The sequence below is a fragment of the Salarias fasciatus genome, chromosome 13 (assembly GCF_902148845.1).
Source record: "Salarias fasciatus chromosome 13, fSalaFa1.1, whole genome shotgun sequence".
NCBI lineage: Eukaryota > Metazoa > Chordata > Actinopteri > Blenniiformes > Blenniidae > Salarias > Salarias fasciatus.
In genome coordinates this window covers 17,123,257-17,141,616 of record NC_043757.1, presented here as the reverse complement: position 1 = coordinate 17,141,616, position 18,360 = coordinate 17,123,257, and the positions used below count along the sequence as shown (strand labels likewise).

The following is an 18,360-nucleotide window of genomic DNA, read 5'->3' as shown; positions in this document are numbered from 1 at the left end:
TTAATCCACTTCCTGAGCGTCAAGCCCCGACGCAGGGTCCACCCTGAGCGGCGTCTTAAAGGCGCAGCAGCACGCGCGCCTCTCCTCGCCCCAACTTACACAGATAAACCAGTACAGGTGTTCAAATGAGCTTCAGACGAGGAGTTTTCTTCTTTGTTTGTTTGTTTTTTAACTTAATTTTCCACAAAACCTGGATTCACTTGAAAATCCCTTTTGAATGAAGACAGGAAGTGCATTGTGTTAACCACTACATGAGGCCTGTCTCGTTTTCCAGCATATGTTTTATTTCTATTTTTCTTTTAAATGATTAGGTGATTATTGCTCTAATATCACAGCAAGCTTAGTCCACCCATATTTTTTCCAAGATATTCGAGAGGATGGAATGGTGCAAGTTTTAGAATGATCTGTTGATCTTATCCAATGATGTTTCAACCTTGACTGCATAACATCTAAAAACAACATCTGACTTTTGTTACCTTGTCCATGACTGAAGTATTAAATTGTATCCTCAATCATTTTGCAACACATGGACCAGAGATGTTAAAAGTCTCCACCAGCTACTCTCATCCTGGATATTACAGCATATCAGAAGCAGAACATGACTAGAGTGTCAGAATATCACATTTGTGGAGTTATTGTGGCTACATTTGAATATATGAAGTCATCCAAAGACTTTAGCAGTTCTAAACATTTCAACAGTTTTGCCATACATCTTGATTTTGTTTTTAAAATTGCTGTTAGGCAGACAGTCTGGATTGATCTGATCATCTCTGCCATACATTTCATGCTCACAAGTGAAATTTGTTTTCCTTAAAGGCCCTCAGAGATGTATCATTAGCTATGTTTTAGCTTTCGACGGTGCTGAAATAGACTGCGCCATAGACAGGTATTTCTATTGTGACGCAACCACATTGTCATATGTCAGCACGGTAATAAAAACACCCTTCAACAGAATGTAAACCAACAAAACATCTGCTCCATTCAATTAAAAGGGTGCCCTTTCCCACGGGCTCAATAAAAGGTGGTAAATTATAGCAAATTTATTTTAATGTAATATTTTGCATTTTACCCAACATCATGACTTCACTGTTAACATTTTGACTTTATGTAGTGATAAATAATATCCAATTTTTCAAAACACTGAACAATGTAATGCTAATAAAATAGACACACACACACACACACACACACACACACACACACACACACACACACACACACTTCACATGTTACAGTAACTAAAGCAAAAGTTTCAATATTGAAGTAAAGGTCTGGAAATCATTTCGCTGCTTTGCGGCACCATCATTACTGTTTCTAATAACATCGTGATAAGCTCTCAAAGTAATTCAAAAAAAAGTTATTAGTGGCATTAATCTCAGTGAAGAAACTGCAACATCAAACAGCGGTAATAGCTTGAAAGAAATGGAAAAAGAGGGGATCCAGTTCATTTGAGTTTATTTAGACGGTAAAATTCCATTGTGCATAATTTTCATCATTACACAATTTGAGTTCATTTCATTAGCAAAATGGGAACATCATAGAAATAGATTTGATTCCAGTCATGAGCTGATCTTAGTAATAGTTTTGCCAGCTCAGTTATACTTCATGAGTTTGTGCCAGTTTGCTTCAGTCTCTTCACATGGTTGACTTAATGAAAGTCTTGAAGTCTGTTTAAATGAGCATTTTCTGGTCTTTTTCATCTCATACTACCAGACACTCAACTTGGTCATCATGGCTAAAAACAGCACATCCAAAAGAGGAAGTCTGTGGATGGACGGACCACACACTGACGCTGTCCGTCGTCTCACTGGCGTTTCAGATCAGCCAATGCAGTAAGAGCTGCGTTCCAACCAGGAGAGCCCATGACGCCACCACCTACACATCATCAAGCAAAAAAGAACAAAAGAAAAGTATATTCCAGTGTTATCCTGCAGAGGGAAACTGCATACATCCAATTTAAAACTCCAAAGTTCATCAACAGGACAGAAATTAAAATAGCAAGTAAAAAATAATGATCACATTACACATAAAAATCGGGCATATTTGAAATTCAATATTCAGCTGTATATTCAAACAAACCTGGATGACTGCCACTGCCGCAGAGATAGAGCCCTGTGATTGGTGAACGGTAGTCTGAGAGAGAAGGCAAAGGTCGCGCTAAGTACAGCTGGTCCAGTGACATCGATCCATGGAAGATATTCTGTAAAAACAACAACAAATCATTTACCTTTGTTAAAAAAGTGTTTTTTAAATGTAAATATGACACTATGGAAATGATTTGTGCCAGCTTCATTGTTGGACTCATAACACAAGAAAACTGAGTTCAGCTGACGAGCGTCACACAGCGGGTGTGAACTTTGATTCTGTCTCATGTGGTAAAACCATTTATAACCATTAACTGCTCGTACGACAGCCCCATCTCTCAGTGGGAGTGGAAACACTGTACAGGATGCAGATCAGTCCCTAATCGAGTGAACCGCTGTTTGTTTGAAGCAAATACGTCAAGTGTCAACATTCAAATTGCCTCCGTATTGCGTGCGGTGGACGTACCCCTCCAGTCAGCCCAAAGATCCTCTCCAGGTCAGGAGGAGCCAGGATGTCCCTGCCCACCACTGACTTCTTAAAGCCAGGGGCATACTGCTCCACCCAGTCAAAGACTAGAAAAGAGAAACACAGTGTGATTACAACATTTACTCAGATATTTTCAAATGAAGGTAATTTCAAAGATGATTGATGTGAAGTGGGAGGGAACCAGAAGAAGATCTGCTGTGGCCAGAAAAAACAGGAAAATACTGAAAGGTGAAGATTGATCAGATTTGAATAAGTCCCTAGTACAGTTGTATTTCTAACCATTGTCAGCATAGGCCTCCCGGTCCTCGTCAGTCCACTCTCTGCCTTCTATGTGGTACGGCGTGAACTGAGTGAACAGTGACACCACATGGCAGCCAGGGGGGGCCAGAGTGGGATCCAACACAGAGGGGATGGTCATCTCCAGCATGGGTCTAACAGGGATATGGTAAGACATTGACTGGGTGAGTTATGAGTCCACGAAAACAAAGTTAGGTCTGCTGATACTGGATCACATCACATCCAAAAACACAGCGAACATGAAACATGCCAGCAGCCTCTTCATGACCACACGGTTACCAACACTCACATATTGACACTTTTTTTCTGGTAAACTATATAACTGGCTTTTGAAGCTAAACATTTGACGAACATAACTTACCTCCTGGACATACGATAACATATTTACCTAGTTGAGATCCGTCCATTCATGGCCTCCTTGTATGCGGTCTCCAGGACTTCCACGTTTTCACAGTTGAGATGAATGGAGCACTGATGGTGAGGTCCAGGTTTATCATCCGGAGTAGGAGAAGCTAGGAAGTTTGGAAGCTTGTCTACAGCCACTGGAAAGCCAGAATGCAGAAAAAATAAAAAGATGTAGAATTAGCTTATTATTTCATATTTCAATAAAACATTTTGCCAAGCATTAGGCTTTCCATTTATCCAAAAATCAAATCTAGAGAGTGCTTTTCATGCAGGATACAGTTCAAAGTGCCTCACGGAATATAACTGATAAGACCAAAAACAACGGGGAATAAAATAAAAAACAAGAATGAAAAAAACGAATTTAAATGGTAGAGTTGTGATTATCAATATCAAAGTTTACGCATTATCAGTGGTGTTACAATGCTCAGGCTAACAGTTGCTGCGTGCAACCAGTTTTAGACTGTGGCTGTTCAATTCCACAAAGGAAACAAGACTGTAATTCAGCCTAAGACGAAAAACACCATTAAGGATTAGTCTGAAGTGAAAACTTCCTCAGTAATTACACCTTTACAGCTCCGACTACACTGTAATTAACCGAGGAGCTACAAATAGTACAACCCAGGAAACTGAAGAACTCTTCATACCTGTGGATTTTTGTATGTTTTACAGTTTCCTGCCACAATAAGCTCTCACTGCTTCAGGGACTGATCTACTCCGACACTTGACCACACACATCTCAGTAAATTGTGTAAATACAAGTTCACTGCACATAAAAACAGATCAAATCTCTTGAGATGAAGGGCTTTACATAATCACACTTAACTTCGCTGGTGAAGTAGCAAGAAAACCATAAGCTCTGTACACTGTTTTTTTTAATTCTGTACTTCTGATGTCTACTGAGAGTGAGGTTTGAAGGGAAAACAAACATCAAAGAGCTGAAGCTTGTGAATGAGTCAATTAAAAGCTGTTCCTTCATGTCCTTTCTTCTACATGTGAGAATACCTTCATGTTATTGCTATTTTCTGATACGATCATCTTTCTGTTTAAGCATTCTCGAAACCTCTGGAAAGCTTCATTTTAGGATTGCTGATGAGTCACAGATTAAACTACTCAAACCAAGGCTGGAGAACCTGGACCTGGAGAAAATCCATTCTTTTAATAGTGTCTCCATTTAAAATATACATGCAATCATGATTAAATTGAAAGTGATCTGATGAAATCTAAACCGATGTACCATTGATCTTGGTCACAGGTGAGGTGTAGTCTATCTGATCCACGGCTTTGATGAACTCTGGAGGAAGTGAAGCCTGCAATGACAACAGAAGGCAGAACAAGATTATAATCTGACGCAGTGCTTCCACGAGGTCTTTTAATTTCCTCATTACCTGCGGTGTGAGCTTCTTGAAGGTAACATGCGGGGTGGCGTTTGATAAAACCACTCGACTGTGGATCTCTGTGCCATCCTTCAGCACCACTCCCTTCGCAGCACCATCAGGACCGATAAGGACCTGTTCGACTTCCTGTCAGGGGAGTAGGTTTTTTTTTTTATAATTAAAAAAAACAAAACAAAACAGAGCAATAACAACAAAGAAAGGCTACTATTCTTTAAAATGGCAAAACTGTACCTTTTCAGTGAAAATATCTACACCATAGGATCTAGCAGCACGGGCCATAGCCTGAGACACGCCTCCCATGCCTCCTTCGACATAACCCCATGCTCCCTTTTCCTTCTCCAGCTCTCCCATCACATGGTGCAACAGGACATACCTTACAGGCAAGATCAAAAATTCTGTGTTTTTGACAATTCACAGTTAGAACATGCTGTTATTATTATAGTTAGCAAAAAAAAAAAAAGGGGTGGGGGGAATCAGTTTTTAGATGTCTTACCCACTACCAGGATTGCTGGGACTGGTCATGGCTCCTATCACGCCGTCAGTAGCCAGCGTTGCTCTCAGCGGCTCCGATTCAAACCAACGAGTAAGAATCTTTGACATGAAACACGAGTCAGCGAATGTGTGGTTGATACACAACGACAACTGAAGGCCAAACTTGCAAAGCAAATCACAAACCTTCATTATTGGTGCAGTTATAATCTCATAAAAGTCTGGAATGTTTCTTCCCAGTTTCAAACCTTCACATTCAGAAATAAAGCAGACCTCAAGATTCACACTTGACTCAGTCAAACAGTAAATAAATGGGATGCAGTTTCTTGTTCTGATAAGAAATTATGATATGAAATGTTCACCACAGCTGATGATAGGCTTCAGTGTGTGAGCTGCTGCCAGCCTCTTCCTGAAGGAGCCGGCAGTGACGCCGGGAATATCGACAGGAGGAGCATCCAGCAGAGGGTGCACAGCTGCTGCCAGCTTTTCAAGATGTGCAAGAAACTCTGGATAAGCCTGGAAACAATGTGAGCGGCCATTAGAATTTGGAAATGCTTTACTTGAAGAGTGAAGGAAAGGTAAATTCCAAAAAAAACACAGTGAGAAACCATTAATTCCTGAAGATGTATTGATCAATTTTTAAATATGCAATAACAAAATCTTTAACTCATGTAATGCTAATCAACCACTTTCAAGGACAACAATAACCTTAGCATCCTTCTGTGAAAACTTCTCGATCTCCTGCTGATTCATGGCCAGATCGGAGCCCAGAGTGAGAGACCTTGGTGGGGCACCTCCCACCCCTTCCTCCAGCATGGGGGTAAAAGCATGGGGGTCCCTCATATACACCTTCAAGCCATGTTTCTGAAGAACAAACACAAATGTGGGTCAAGAAAACAATAACAAAGAAAAAAATAATAAGTCATTCAGCTTGTTTTGCTTTGCCTGTGTTGATTTTGACTACCTTCAGCTCCAAGTCCTCATAAATGTGCGGCCGTAACAAGCTGAGCAAGTAGGAGCACCTAGAGAAGTGGAAACCTGCAATCAGGAGTGTTATTTATATTTATTTGTTTATTCAACAGATTATAACAGGTGATTTCCAACACACTGGTAGATTCTGACTTTTTGGTGTGTCTGTTGTGTTTGTTACTATATAACTATATATAATCCATATGATTTTTCTGAAATTCCCTTTTGTTCATCAATGATCTCGATTGATTGGAGTGTGTGTTTTCCTACCAGGTACAATCTCTTCTGACACAGCTGCACCTCCCAGCACGTGTCTGCGCTCCAGCACTGCCGTCCTCAGCCCTCCCTTCTGCAGATAGGCGGCCTGCACGCGCACGAACACGAACACGAACACGAACACACCACCTTTACCCCGTTGCTTCACGATCTACCTTTTGCAGCACGTTATGCTGAGTGAGGAAAACATGAACTTACAGCCACCAGTCCATTGTGTCCTGCAACCAAACACAAAGTACGTGAAATCATTTTCCTGCAAATTACTCATCAATTCACACGAAGCAGAACGTGCTGAGGCCTATTACAAATGAATAAATAAATAAAGAAACTCAACATGCTGTATTGCATTTTTTTTTTATTTACAGTCAAACTGAATGCATCTTTAGCTGCCATTGCGCACAAATGCGCAGCTCCAAACAGCTCCGGCTCAGATCCCTCATCAGGTAACAACTTTCTCAAGTTCACTCTAACTCTGTATTTTGGAATTTTTGTTGCATCATTTCTGCAGGACGAGGCCCGCACTGTTATAAATCGGCGCCTGTTTTTCTGCGGGTTTCTCAGGACCGTCCGCGGATCTCACCTCCGCCGATCACCAGCGCGTCGTACTGGGATCTCAACCCGGTGTGACTCGATCGGGATCCGGTCGCCGTTTTCAGGAGAGTCACGGCCCTCCGTCCGCGGTCGGTCCATGCAGCTGCAGCCATGGTTGTAGTTTGATGTGTTATTCCTCGTCAATCCCTCCCACTTTCTTCCCAAAGTGCTTCAAGTAGATCCGGTTTCCTCAAACTCCCAGGATCCACTGAAAAATCCTGTTATGAGGTTTTCAGACAGAAATATGTCTACATATAATGAGGAAAACTAATTATGTTTCCTCTATAATTGGACTGCGCGGTAACATTATTATTTGTATTTGATTCACATCCGGGATCTGGATTCTATGCAAGATTCATCACTGTCACATATTTTGAAGAATAATTGTAACATAACAACCAAAAGTAAAAACCAAAAGTGTGACAACACTTCCTTCCTATAGCAGACAGACTGCTTAACCAAAACAGAGACGATATGGGAATAAAAATAAAGTCGACGATGTTGCAGTAATTTATATTTTTGTAATCACTGTTTTTCTAAAAAAGGTGAAAAACGAATGGCAAACCTAGTATATTTATAGTTTATGCTTGTAGTAGCATTATGTCATTGTCCATTAGGTGGCGCCATTGTTACATTCAGACCAGATTCTCAGGTTTTCTACATACATGAGGAAACAGGTGTTATGGAGATGAAATCTCGACAAAGTTGATATCACGTCCTGATCTGAAGTTGATATCACGTCCTGATCTTGCCCAGTAGAGTCATATTTTACCTGGATTAACATTTACATCATGACAACTATTAATTAAAGTCATTATTGTATATTTTATCAATCCGAAAAGGTCTTATTTTTATTTTGTCATTTTTGTGCATTTGTTTTCTACACATAAAAAAGTATTAGAACTGTATTCTCCTTTCAAGCTTCCTCTGTCATCTGGTAATGGGGCTGAACTTAAGTCATCTCAAGGTAAGAGCCCACCTTAAGAGCTTTAAGATGAGCTCTTAACGTGGGATGGTTTCCTAGTGCAGCTGTTGAAGATGTCATCTTGGCCTTGTGGTTCATTCACCAAGCATTAATGAGACAAGAGGCTATAGATAATGCAGCATCGGCCTCAGCAGCTTCCTAAGGGGGAATGCAGGCCAAGGAGAGAGAGGGCCTGCTGGGATCTAAGGAAGAAAAGGTGATAATTGGAGCAAAAACAACCAAACACAGCAGAACATAACCAAATTATCTTCTCATCTTGTCTGTATAATGTGGATTTTTGACTTTGTTTTGCTTAGACAGTGTAAAATAATTCCTGAGGTTTTTATAGATTGTGCACTCTCTTAGCCGAGGGAATGAAATGAGGCGATAAGGTGATCTAGAGTTTCCTGCTAGACTTAACATGCATCTCCCTTGGTGTATTAGAGTAGCATTAGTTTCAGGAAAGAGAAATGATCCTGATATGCCGTCCACTTGGTGTTCCTTTAAGGAACGTCTGCGGACAACAACCAATCAACCATAACTAGATCAGAAAATCCAGGCAGGAGATTTTGTTCTTGTAAGCAGAAATTAACACTTCATTCCCCTTTGTCGGCAGAAATTCAACACTGCAGCCCTTGAAGGCTCTCCCAGGCAATAAAGGGGAAAATTCAATTATGTTATAACAGCTCCGCACCAAAACACAATTACCCTATTTTCTGGAAAAAATGTGATCCCATACCTCCAAGCAGAGGAGTTCTGTGGCGAGGATGTTAGGCCTGCCAGCATGCATAATCATTCAATAATAAAGGGTCTCTCAGCAGTCTATAAAAGGTGCTGCAGTGTGGAGAGATCATCTCGTGTCTTAATGGATTCTTTTCTTTAAGTAATAAATAAAGACACTATTTTTTGTACATATCGATAAGGTTAAAAATGTTACCAAGTTTTTAAAAAAATGAAGAATTTCCTCTCTCCCCTTACAATTCAACCAACTAAAAAAAATTGGCAAAGGGCATCAAAAATACACAAGCCTTATAAACTGGTGTAGTAGTAAATAGATTACAACACAAAGTATAATTATAACAAAAATTCAAAATTGTTGACAGAATTCTCCACACCTAAAAGTCATTAGTTTGATTACTCGTTATTAAAGATGGTAACACTGTTTATCTTAACGTCATTACTCCCATCACTGGTCTTCATAATGAAGTTCAGTTTGACCTACTTATTCAAATGAGCAGCTATGTAAATTGGATGATGACGTCATTTAGAACTGTCCTGACTGAGGATTTGGCAACATTGTATCAGTTTTTAATGACGTCATCATCTAATTTGACCTAAATATGCAAATGAGCAGCTATGCAAATCAGAGGATGTCAACATTTAGAACTTTCTTGACAGGAGTGGCAATAATGTATCAGTTTTAAAGCAACCTTCTTTTTTCACAAAATACAATAAAGTGCATCATATTTCATTCAATTATTAAGTATTTAATGTAAATATCATTATGACATCATGACATTTTCATTAAAACTTTTATGACATTGTAAAATATAGAACACAACTCACCATTCAATTCAATTCACCTTTATTTATTTAGTGCCAAATCATTTCTACAGTCATTTCTATGCACTTTAACAGATAGCCCAACAGTTCTAAATGAGAGAGAGGGGGGGGGGGGGGGGGGGGGGGGGGGAGCAGGCTAGAAGAGAGACATAGGTAATCTATATTAGCCCATCTACCTATACTCTGTTATTCAGATTATCAAGTAGAGTTTATATTGTGTCAAGTAGATTTTTCTTTTTTAATTTTTCAACTTTTTTGCTAAGTATTATTAGTATATTTTTAAAAGTGCACTTCATATTTGGACATTATTTGTGTCTTGTTTCACATTTGCTTATGTAATCTGGAATCCACAGCACTGGAAATAGGTTTTTGAGGTGCAGGGAGCTCCATCATGGTGGTGTGAGGCATCATACAGCGGGTGAGTGGCGCTTCAATGGTGAATGAAACTTAGCGAGTGGCCCGGCTCTGTCCTGTGTTGCTCACTGGAGATGTGTGAGGGGATCAGTGTCCAAGCTGTTATCTATGATGGACAATAATCTTCCTTGACAGGGCTGAAGAGCTCCTTTAGCCATACACTGCTTCAAGATTACAAGAGGGAAGACTATCAGCGCCATCAGCCGAATGTGTCTACTCAACCTGGCACCTGTCACTCTGACTGCTCACATCCATCCCGAACACCCCACCTTTATTCTGCTTATGACTTAGGGTAGGAGGAGTATTTTTTTAAATCACCAGATAATCTCAAATATGTGGTTTGTTGGTTTTTGTTTGTTTGTTTGTTTGTTTTCTTTCTTTATTTCTTTTTTTTTTTCTAGACTGACCTAAAGTGACTTCTGAGTCTTGATGGCTTTCACAGATGCGGGACCACCAGGTCACACCTCGTGCCCAGCGCCATATGACAGTTTCTGAAGGCTTCGCCAAAACACCAGCATGATTGACATCTCTGTCAGCCAATAGGAAGAGGAGGACATGCCCGCTTGGCCCAATCAGGGACGACTTCCCCGTCGCGGCCCGTTGCTGGGCTCGTCCTGTCGGTAACGGCCTCCCGGGCTGCACGGAGAGCAGAGGCGGGGAGGGAAGGGTGCGCCGAGGGGAAGGGGCCGCTAAACAACCCCATGGGAATGTAAAACTGTGGGTCTGAGATCACCCGCCGAAACGCTTCACGCATCACCTTGTTTCTCATGGAAGCAGATGGATTCGTGAGGAGGCGTCGGATGACAGCGGAGACTACGGGCGCTGATCCTGGGGTTGCTGGAGCCTCTGCCGGGGCAGAAGTTCGATGGCTCGGGGGCAGATTCTGGGGAGTTTCTGAAAGTATCGTAGGGAGCCTGACGCCCCGGATCGCGGGGGAAGCGGAGTTGCAGACTGTTAATATCATCTGTAGTGCACAAGATGCACAAGCAGAGGACTCTGAGCCAGACTATGAGGGTTTACCACAGGGAGCCTCCACTAGCACCCACATGTTGGCTGGAGCCGTGGCCGGGATTATGGAGCACTGCCTTATGTTCCCCATCGACTGTGTCAAGGTATCGGTGGCTTTCCGTAGAGTTTGGTGAACGCATTTCCCTGCCCGGTGTGTGCTGTGCTCTGCGTGTGTGTTGTTCCAGGAGTCGTCATGCGTGTTAGCTTAGCTCGTTAGCTCGCTGGCTAACATAAACACGCTGCAGAGCTGACGGATGTGAGGACAAGGTCAGCACTACCAGCTAACTGGTTAGCATGTTGCTACAACTCCAGTCTGGGTGAAGCTTTACTGGTCTTTATCTAAATGTAACTCGGAGTGAGCAAACAGGAAACTATTGAACTGGCATAAAACCAGTTCACCGTCAAAGTTTAACTGGTTTAGTCACCACTGGATAAGTTAAAGTAAAGTCCACTATCTGTTAAGTACCAGCTAGTAAAGGTGGGAGATGTCATCTGCTTTTTAAAAATAACTTCTAGCTGCTTTTATTTCTTTTGCTTCTATCATCTTACTCTCTTCCTCCCTCTTGTTATTATATGACACACAGGAATGAATTACACCACAGTTCTGGGAGAAATAAGCCTCCAGGATCTGTTTTGTTTACTACTACCATCCTTTCACTGAGCATCATGTCTCCTGCTTGATCACTTGACTCACGCAGTCTGTCATCTGATCCCTGAGATCTGATTTAGATTTGTTCTACAAAGACACACAAGGAGGCTTGACCTGTTGTCTAAAGAGGTCAGTGATCAAGTGATTGGCATTGTGCAAAAAAGGACAAGACAATGTGCTGAGTATAGTCAGCTGTAGTTGTCAGACTGAAAGGCTGTCAATGCTCCATCCATGTCTTTTTCACCTGTACGTACACCTCAGTTTAACCCTGAACCTTAGCAGGAGTAATGTTTATATTAGGCCGCAAAAGTACACACAGTCTTCCCTCAAGTCCATCTACCTGTGTAAACACAACCCTTTGCTTAAAGTGGAAGCACAAGTAAAACTATGACGATTACATGTGCAGAATTGTTCCAACACTTTAAAACATTGCCTTAAATTAATATCATAGTCATGATAATTGAAGTGTTTTGATGAAGTGAGTAAAACCTATTTGTTGTAAGATATTGAAGAAGAAGGTTTAGATACATGATGATACCATTTATGCCCTGTAATAAAGCATTTACTTTGTTTCTAACCATCTCTCTTAGCTACATCCTAGCTACAACTTGGTGTGAAGGACATTTTTTATAAAGCAGATTAAATCTTCTTAAAATAACCTGAGAATGCCTATGTCAAATAGCTGCTATAAATATGAGCATGGATTTGCAGACCTGAAAAATACTTGAGCTTTTCATAACATCTGGCCATTACTTAAATTCTGCAGGTTGCTTTCTATTTCAAAGCTTTTCCCTTGTGTACAGTAGGCTTCTATCTCAGGAGACTGTTGTGTAATTATAGTTTAGAATACACTCCCATTCACCTTGGATTGCTTTCTAAATCATAGCAATTAGCTTTAGCTCTACAGAAGCATGCGGCCTGTCACCGGCTACAGTCTGCGGCATTTTTCCTTTCAATTGTTCCACGTGTTGTGTTTTCATTAGGCTTAAGATCTGCTTTCGAGCTATATTTTGTAGTTATGTAAACCTAGGCTCATACACACAGCTGACATATGGTCGAGCTGGTGTGGCCTGCGTGCACGTTTGCATATTTTACCACCATGAATGAATGAGTAGTAGAGTGGCGACATTACAACGTCTCATCGCTCCTGTGCGGAGTGAGTGAGTAATCTTGTGTGTCACCCGTAAGCCCTGCATTCCTCCACTGTGCTATAGAGAGACACAAGGCCGTGTTTGTGTTTTTCTGGTGCAGTGCACGCACACACAAAGTGGGGCGCGAGCTTGTCCGTTCAGCTGTAAGTGTGGTATTTTGGAGATTATGTTGCTGTTCCTCGATGCTCTCGCCCCCAGTCAACCTTGCCTGTCAGCTGGCAGAACCAAAATACGGTGGTGTTTATGGAATTTGCATGTATGTGGGCATGCACAGGAAGAGAGAACGGCGTACCTCCGAGTCTGAGCCGGGGAATGAGGCCTAAAGGAAGTCGGCTTATGTCCCTTTGTGACCTTGGCACTTGTAACTGCTCACTTCCTTGTATTGAGTCGTGCATGTTCAACAACAAACAGTACACACCTCATTTTCCTCATTTGACCTGTCGTTCTTTTTGTCGTCTACTCGGTGCTGGATCAGATACACATATGGTTCAGCATAAATTATGCACTGGGTTCCATTTTAATCAAGTCTGGCCAAGCGCATTGCATGTAAAGCTACACGAGCATCTGAACCTGTCTACATTTCTCCGCTCTCTGCCTCTTCCAGACACGAATGCAGAGCCTCCAGCCTGACCCCGCAGCGCGCTACAGGAATGTGATGGACGCCCTTCGCCGAATTGTTGCCACAGAAGGAGTCTGGCGGCCGCTGAGGGGGCTGAATGCGACGGCCGTCGGGGCGGGACCTGCTCACGCGCTCTATTTTGCCAGCTATGAGAAACTCAAAAAGACTCTAAGTGATGTCATTCATCCAGGGGCTAACAGTCATTTGGCTAATGGTACCATAAAACATGCATATATGTATTCATACACACACCATGAATGCAGATCTTGTGTAGTTATGTCTAACTGGGAAGTCATGGGGATATGGGTGGATATGTACCACTGGTGGAACTTCACGCCCGGTGCCGAGCTCACACTGAATCTGCTGACTCAGCCCCATTTGTGTTTTGTCAGGGCGTCCAGTCAGATAAAGCCTTTTCACAGCTCAGGCAGTGAAAGAGACAGTTGTCATCTTTTCAGCTGCTTTTAGGAGAGACAGAATGAGTTTAACAAAGTTACCACATCTAAAGAATAGTCATTTCATCCTGGAAGCTTCTCTCTGAATGCCAACTTTTTTTTTTTTTTTTTTCTTATTCCTTGTTCACCCTGCTGTCTCTTTCTTCTTCTGCAGTTTAGAAGAGGTTGGGTAAGTTCTCTGTCTCCCATCACATTTGATGGTCAAGCTCACGGGTTCAAGGTTAAAGGTGCAGTATGCAAGAGTGTTGCAAAGTCGGTTCTGTCCATTGGGTGACAGAGTTTCAGTTTTTTCTTTAGTAAAACAGGCTCGGAGTGTCAGCCATTGCTTTTCTTGCCACTAGATCAACAAAACCTTTGTTGTCCTGAGAACTCGCTATATGTTGGAGTGACTCGCTGCATCATCTTGTAGAAACTGGAATAATGAAGTGATTAGAAATGGGTCAAATTGGCTGTCTTATGATACGGACGGTGTGTTTTGACTGCTTCCTTTTTTGATCAACCCAGTGAGTCTTGCTAAACTGGTGACTATGGAGCAGTGCAAATTGAAGCTGGCTGTATTATTCCATTTTAAATTTCAACAGCTCGCATCTTTGAGAACACTAAACTGATGTTATGTTAACATTTTAGTTAATCTTTTGTCATGCTGGAAATAGAACATCGTGCATGTTGTTCAAGCTGTGGTGACTCTGGATACATTTCAGAGACATCCACATTTTAGACTGCTTCTTGTTGTTTTGAATATTGCACTTATGTACACCACCACAGTCGTCTTTATTTTAATTTGTTTTTTTCCTTTTTTTAATGGAGCTGAAGTATTTTTATGTTAAACCTTTCAGCTGCTTCACGGTCAGTTGTGTTTTTATTCACTAGGAGCATGTGAAACGTCTTGACTTGGGTATAAATGTTTCAAACCTGGTGAGGGCAACTCAATAATAAGTCGATCAAGCTGTCATTATTGACATGCTAGATATGTTTTTTTTTCCCCAATTTAAATCCATTGTGGTGGTGTGCAGAGCAAAAACTCAGGAGATGTTTGAACTTTTGGGCATGTTAGGTATATTCAGAAGCTGTGAGGACTGCATCAAGCTGTGTTTGGACGTCTTTGTTTGATGCTGAAAGCACCAGAGCTGGATCTGAATCAGGTGGAGAGCACTTCTTAAGGTGTTTTAGTTTCCCAGTTTGCAGTGCAGCAGGAGGATTAGAGCTTTTACACGCGTTCAAATGAATGAAACAAACAGGCAGTTGCAGTGGTTTAGTTGTGAAGTCTAAAAATATTAAGCCATATTTGACCACTAGGTGTCTCTCTTTGCTCAAGTTTGGCCTCTTTAAAGTGATTAGAAGAGATTTTTGCTCCCCAGTCAGCACAGAGTATGCAGCCATTGCGTTCTGGTTACCTGCTGCTTGGTGCATGACACACACAGCTTTTGGAAATGAGGCATTTGAAGGCTGAGGGAAAACAACGGCGTGGTTTCTGATTTGTCAACATTTATTTCTACAGGTGGTAATTTTCATGGTGCTTTTGTTTCAGGAGCTGCTGGGTGTGTGGCCACTCTGCTTCACGATGCAGCCATGAATCCCGCTGAAGGTGAGGGGGAAACACGTCTGTAGCTTCAGGAAGTTTGAATCTGTTTCTCTGAAAAGAAAAGTTGCGAGTTGCGGGCGTTTGCAGGTGTCCACGCTGGGATCCTCACATGTTGGCCTCAGCCCTGCAGTCTTACAGGCTCACTGTCACAGCTGTCTGTTGTCCACCTGCCCAGACATGTCAGTAGAAGGACACTGGTCTGAGTGCTAGTGTGCAGCTGTGTGTCGGACTGCAGCTGTCCATGCAAAATAGCACACTGAATGTTTCTGGGTGTTTATTGAAATGATGGTTTGTTTTTATTAATTTCTTTTTTTTTTTTTTGTCTTTTTTTTCTATCGTCCTGCCAATGCTGATCACCTCTCGCCCTCAACTACATCAAAACCTCCACCGACTCGTCCCCAGTTGTGAAGCAGCGCATGCAGATGTATAACTCACCCTACGGCGGCGTGATGGACTGTGTACGCGCCGTGTGGCAGAGAGAGGGCCCCGCCGCGTTCTACCGCAGCTACACCACCCAGCTCACCATGAACGTGCCCTTCCAGGCGCTCCACTTCATGACTTACGAGTACCTCCAGGAGCTGCTCAACCCCCACAGACACTACAACCCCTCGTCCCACATGCTGTCGGGAGCTCTGGCCGGGGCGATCGCGGCCGCGGCGACCACGCCGCTGGACGTCTGCAAGACCCTGCTCAACACCCAGGAGTCCATAACCGTCGGCTCCCTGTCGTCCGGCCAAGGCCCCAACCAGCACCAAGCCCACAGACACATCTCAGGCCTGGCCCACGCCTTCCGAACAGTTTACCGGCTGGGCGGCCTGCAGGGCTTCTTCAAGGGCGTCCAGGCCAGGGTCATCTACCAGATGCCCTCCACGGCCATCAGCTGGTCAGTCTATGAGTTCTTCAAGTACGGACTCACCAAGCATCAGCACGACAAGAGGAGGAAGCAGCACATGGATGTGGAGCTGTAGAGATCTCCGATATGGCTGCGAAGAGAAATTAATATACGCACATAGAATCTGACTAAAACCCACCTCAGTTGTCCTCTGGCTTTCAGACATAGCCGATAAGAAAGACTTCTTGAAATGCAGCTTGAATAGTTGTTTCTGCTACAAGGTTTCCGCACTACGTGTTGGTTTGAATTCCATTTAGGAGAAAACATCACACAGTATTATGAGGCTAGTTCATCAGGAGATTTTTTTTTTTTTTTTTTTTTTTAATGTTTCTGTAGTGAGCGCTTTGCCCAAACTGAGCTCCAGCCCAGAACAGTAGAGGGCGGTAGTGTTACTATAACTACTAGTTTGAATGGCATTGCTGATCTAGAACTGGATTTAGATTGTTCAATCACTGAGTCTCCAGACCCCTTTAAGTGAAGTACAAGGAGTTCAAGTTCATTCAGGTTAATTTATCTTGAAGTGAGATGTTAGTCTATTCTCTGCTTATTTCATCAAGTTTGGTTATTTCCTGACATGCATGAACACAAAAATCTCTTCTAAAGAACTTGTGTCAAATCCAGGAATGTCCCATGTCAGTTGGAGAAAGAAATAATTAAATATGAAATAAACTGAACTGTGTGATTTTAAAAGTTGTCCAACATATTTGATGGTTTCAAAGTTTAAGACCAATGTTCACTGAATTCTAGTCGTCTGAAATGAGTGTTTTTAATTTATTTTTCTTAATTGTGATTCTTCAAATTATATTTTATTTCCATCTAATTTGTCATGTTTTTCTTTTTTTTTTTTTCCTTCCTTCTGTTACCAGTCACATTGAATACCAATCTGACAGCAAAAAAAAAAAAAAAAAGTGGCGGCATTAAGATGTCATTTCTGTATCAGCCTGTTTTCACCCTGTAAACTACTGAGTCTGAATATTTGTGCTTGACAGCAAAGACTGCGCAACATACACTGTCCTCAAGAGAGGCATCACACAGGATTTCATCAGCATTTACATCCAAACTATGTCTGTACGCGCAAATGAAAGCTGTCGTTCTTACTGACTGATGTCTGATTGTTGCTGACACTGAATTGCACTGGTTGAATAAATACGCAGTAGCAGGACTCTACTCCCTGCTCATCAGAGATAGTAGTGCTGGCTTTCTTTTTTATTTATATTTTTTTTCTAAGTGTGTAGCTACAGATGTGGACAAAATTGTTGGTACCCTTTGTTTGATGAAAGAAAAAATTCCCAGTGGTCAGAGAAATAACTTCAATCTGACAAAAGTAATGACAAAAAAAAAAAAATTCTGTGAAATTTAACTAATGAAAGTCAGACATTGCTTTTCAACCATGCTTCAACAAAATTATTTAAAAAATAAACTTAAGAAATGGACCTTGACAAAAAATGATGGTATCCTTAGAAATGACTGAAAATGATCAGTCCAAGGTGTGTCCACTAGTTAGCATCACAGGTGTCTCCAATCTTGTAATCAATCAGAGGCTCATATAGAGGGAGACAGGTCGTCACATGAAGTGTACCACACTCAACATGGACCAGAGGAAGCAAAGGAAAGAGTTGTCTCCAGAAAGAAAATTACAGATAAGCATGTTAAAGTTGAAGGCTATGAGACCATCTCCAAGCAGGTTGATGTTCCTGTGACAGCAGTTGCACATATTCAGAAATTCAAGGTTCATGGGGCTGTAGGCAAACCTTCCTGGACGTGGCTGCAGGAGGAAAATTGATGACAAATCAAAGAGACAGATAATATGAATGGTAACAAAAGAGCCCAGAAAACCTTATAAAGAGATTAAAGGTGAACTTCAAGCTCAAGGAACATCAGTGTCAGATCGCACCATCTGTCATTGTTTGAACCAAATGGGAGACGACCAAGGAGGGACATCATTGCTAAAAACAAATCATAAAAAAGTCAGACTGGAATTGTCCGAACTACATGTTGACAAGCCACAAAGCTTCTGGGAGAATGTCCTATGGACAGATCAGACAAAAATGGAAGTTTTTACCAAGGCACA

At 41.9% G+C, this 18,360-nt stretch overlaps 2 protein-coding genes across 2 annotated transcripts; one reads left to right on the top strand and one right to left on the bottom strand.

Moving 5' to 3' along the window:
• Positions 1–1,438: 1,438 nt before the first annotated feature.
• Positions 1,439–7,111, bottom strand: pyroxd2 (pyridine nucleotide-disulphide oxidoreductase domain 2). Its single transcript, XM_030106778.1, has 16 exons — positions 6,982–7,111; positions 6,600–6,619; positions 6,396–6,489; positions 6,121–6,194; positions 5,865–6,020; positions 5,519–5,672; positions 5,343–5,404; positions 5,161–5,258; positions 4,899–5,040; positions 4,659–4,793; positions 4,508–4,580; positions 3,257–3,410; positions 2,851–3,002; positions 2,551–2,657; positions 2,080–2,200; positions 1,439–1,875 (listed from the first exon to the last, which is right to left on the bottom strand). The coding sequence occupies exons 1-16, from the start codon at positions 7,103–7,105 to the stop codon at positions 1,805–1,807; spliced, it is 1,737 nt and encodes a 578-aa protein (XP_029962638.1). The 5' UTR covers positions 7,106–7,111; the 3' UTR covers positions 1,439–1,804.
• A 3,452-nt stretch (positions 7,112–10,563) lies between these two features.
• On the top strand, positions 10,564–17,472 carry slc25a28 (solute carrier family 25 member 28). Its single transcript, XM_030106914.1, has 4 exons — positions 10,564–11,045; positions 13,346–13,574; positions 15,344–15,400; positions 15,800–17,472. The coding sequence occupies exons 1-4, from the start codon at positions 10,701–10,703 to the stop codon at positions 16,363–16,365; spliced, it is 1,197 nt and encodes a 398-aa protein (XP_029962774.1). The 5' UTR covers positions 10,564–10,700; the 3' UTR covers positions 16,366–17,472.
• Positions 17,473–18,360: the final 888 nt, after the last annotated feature.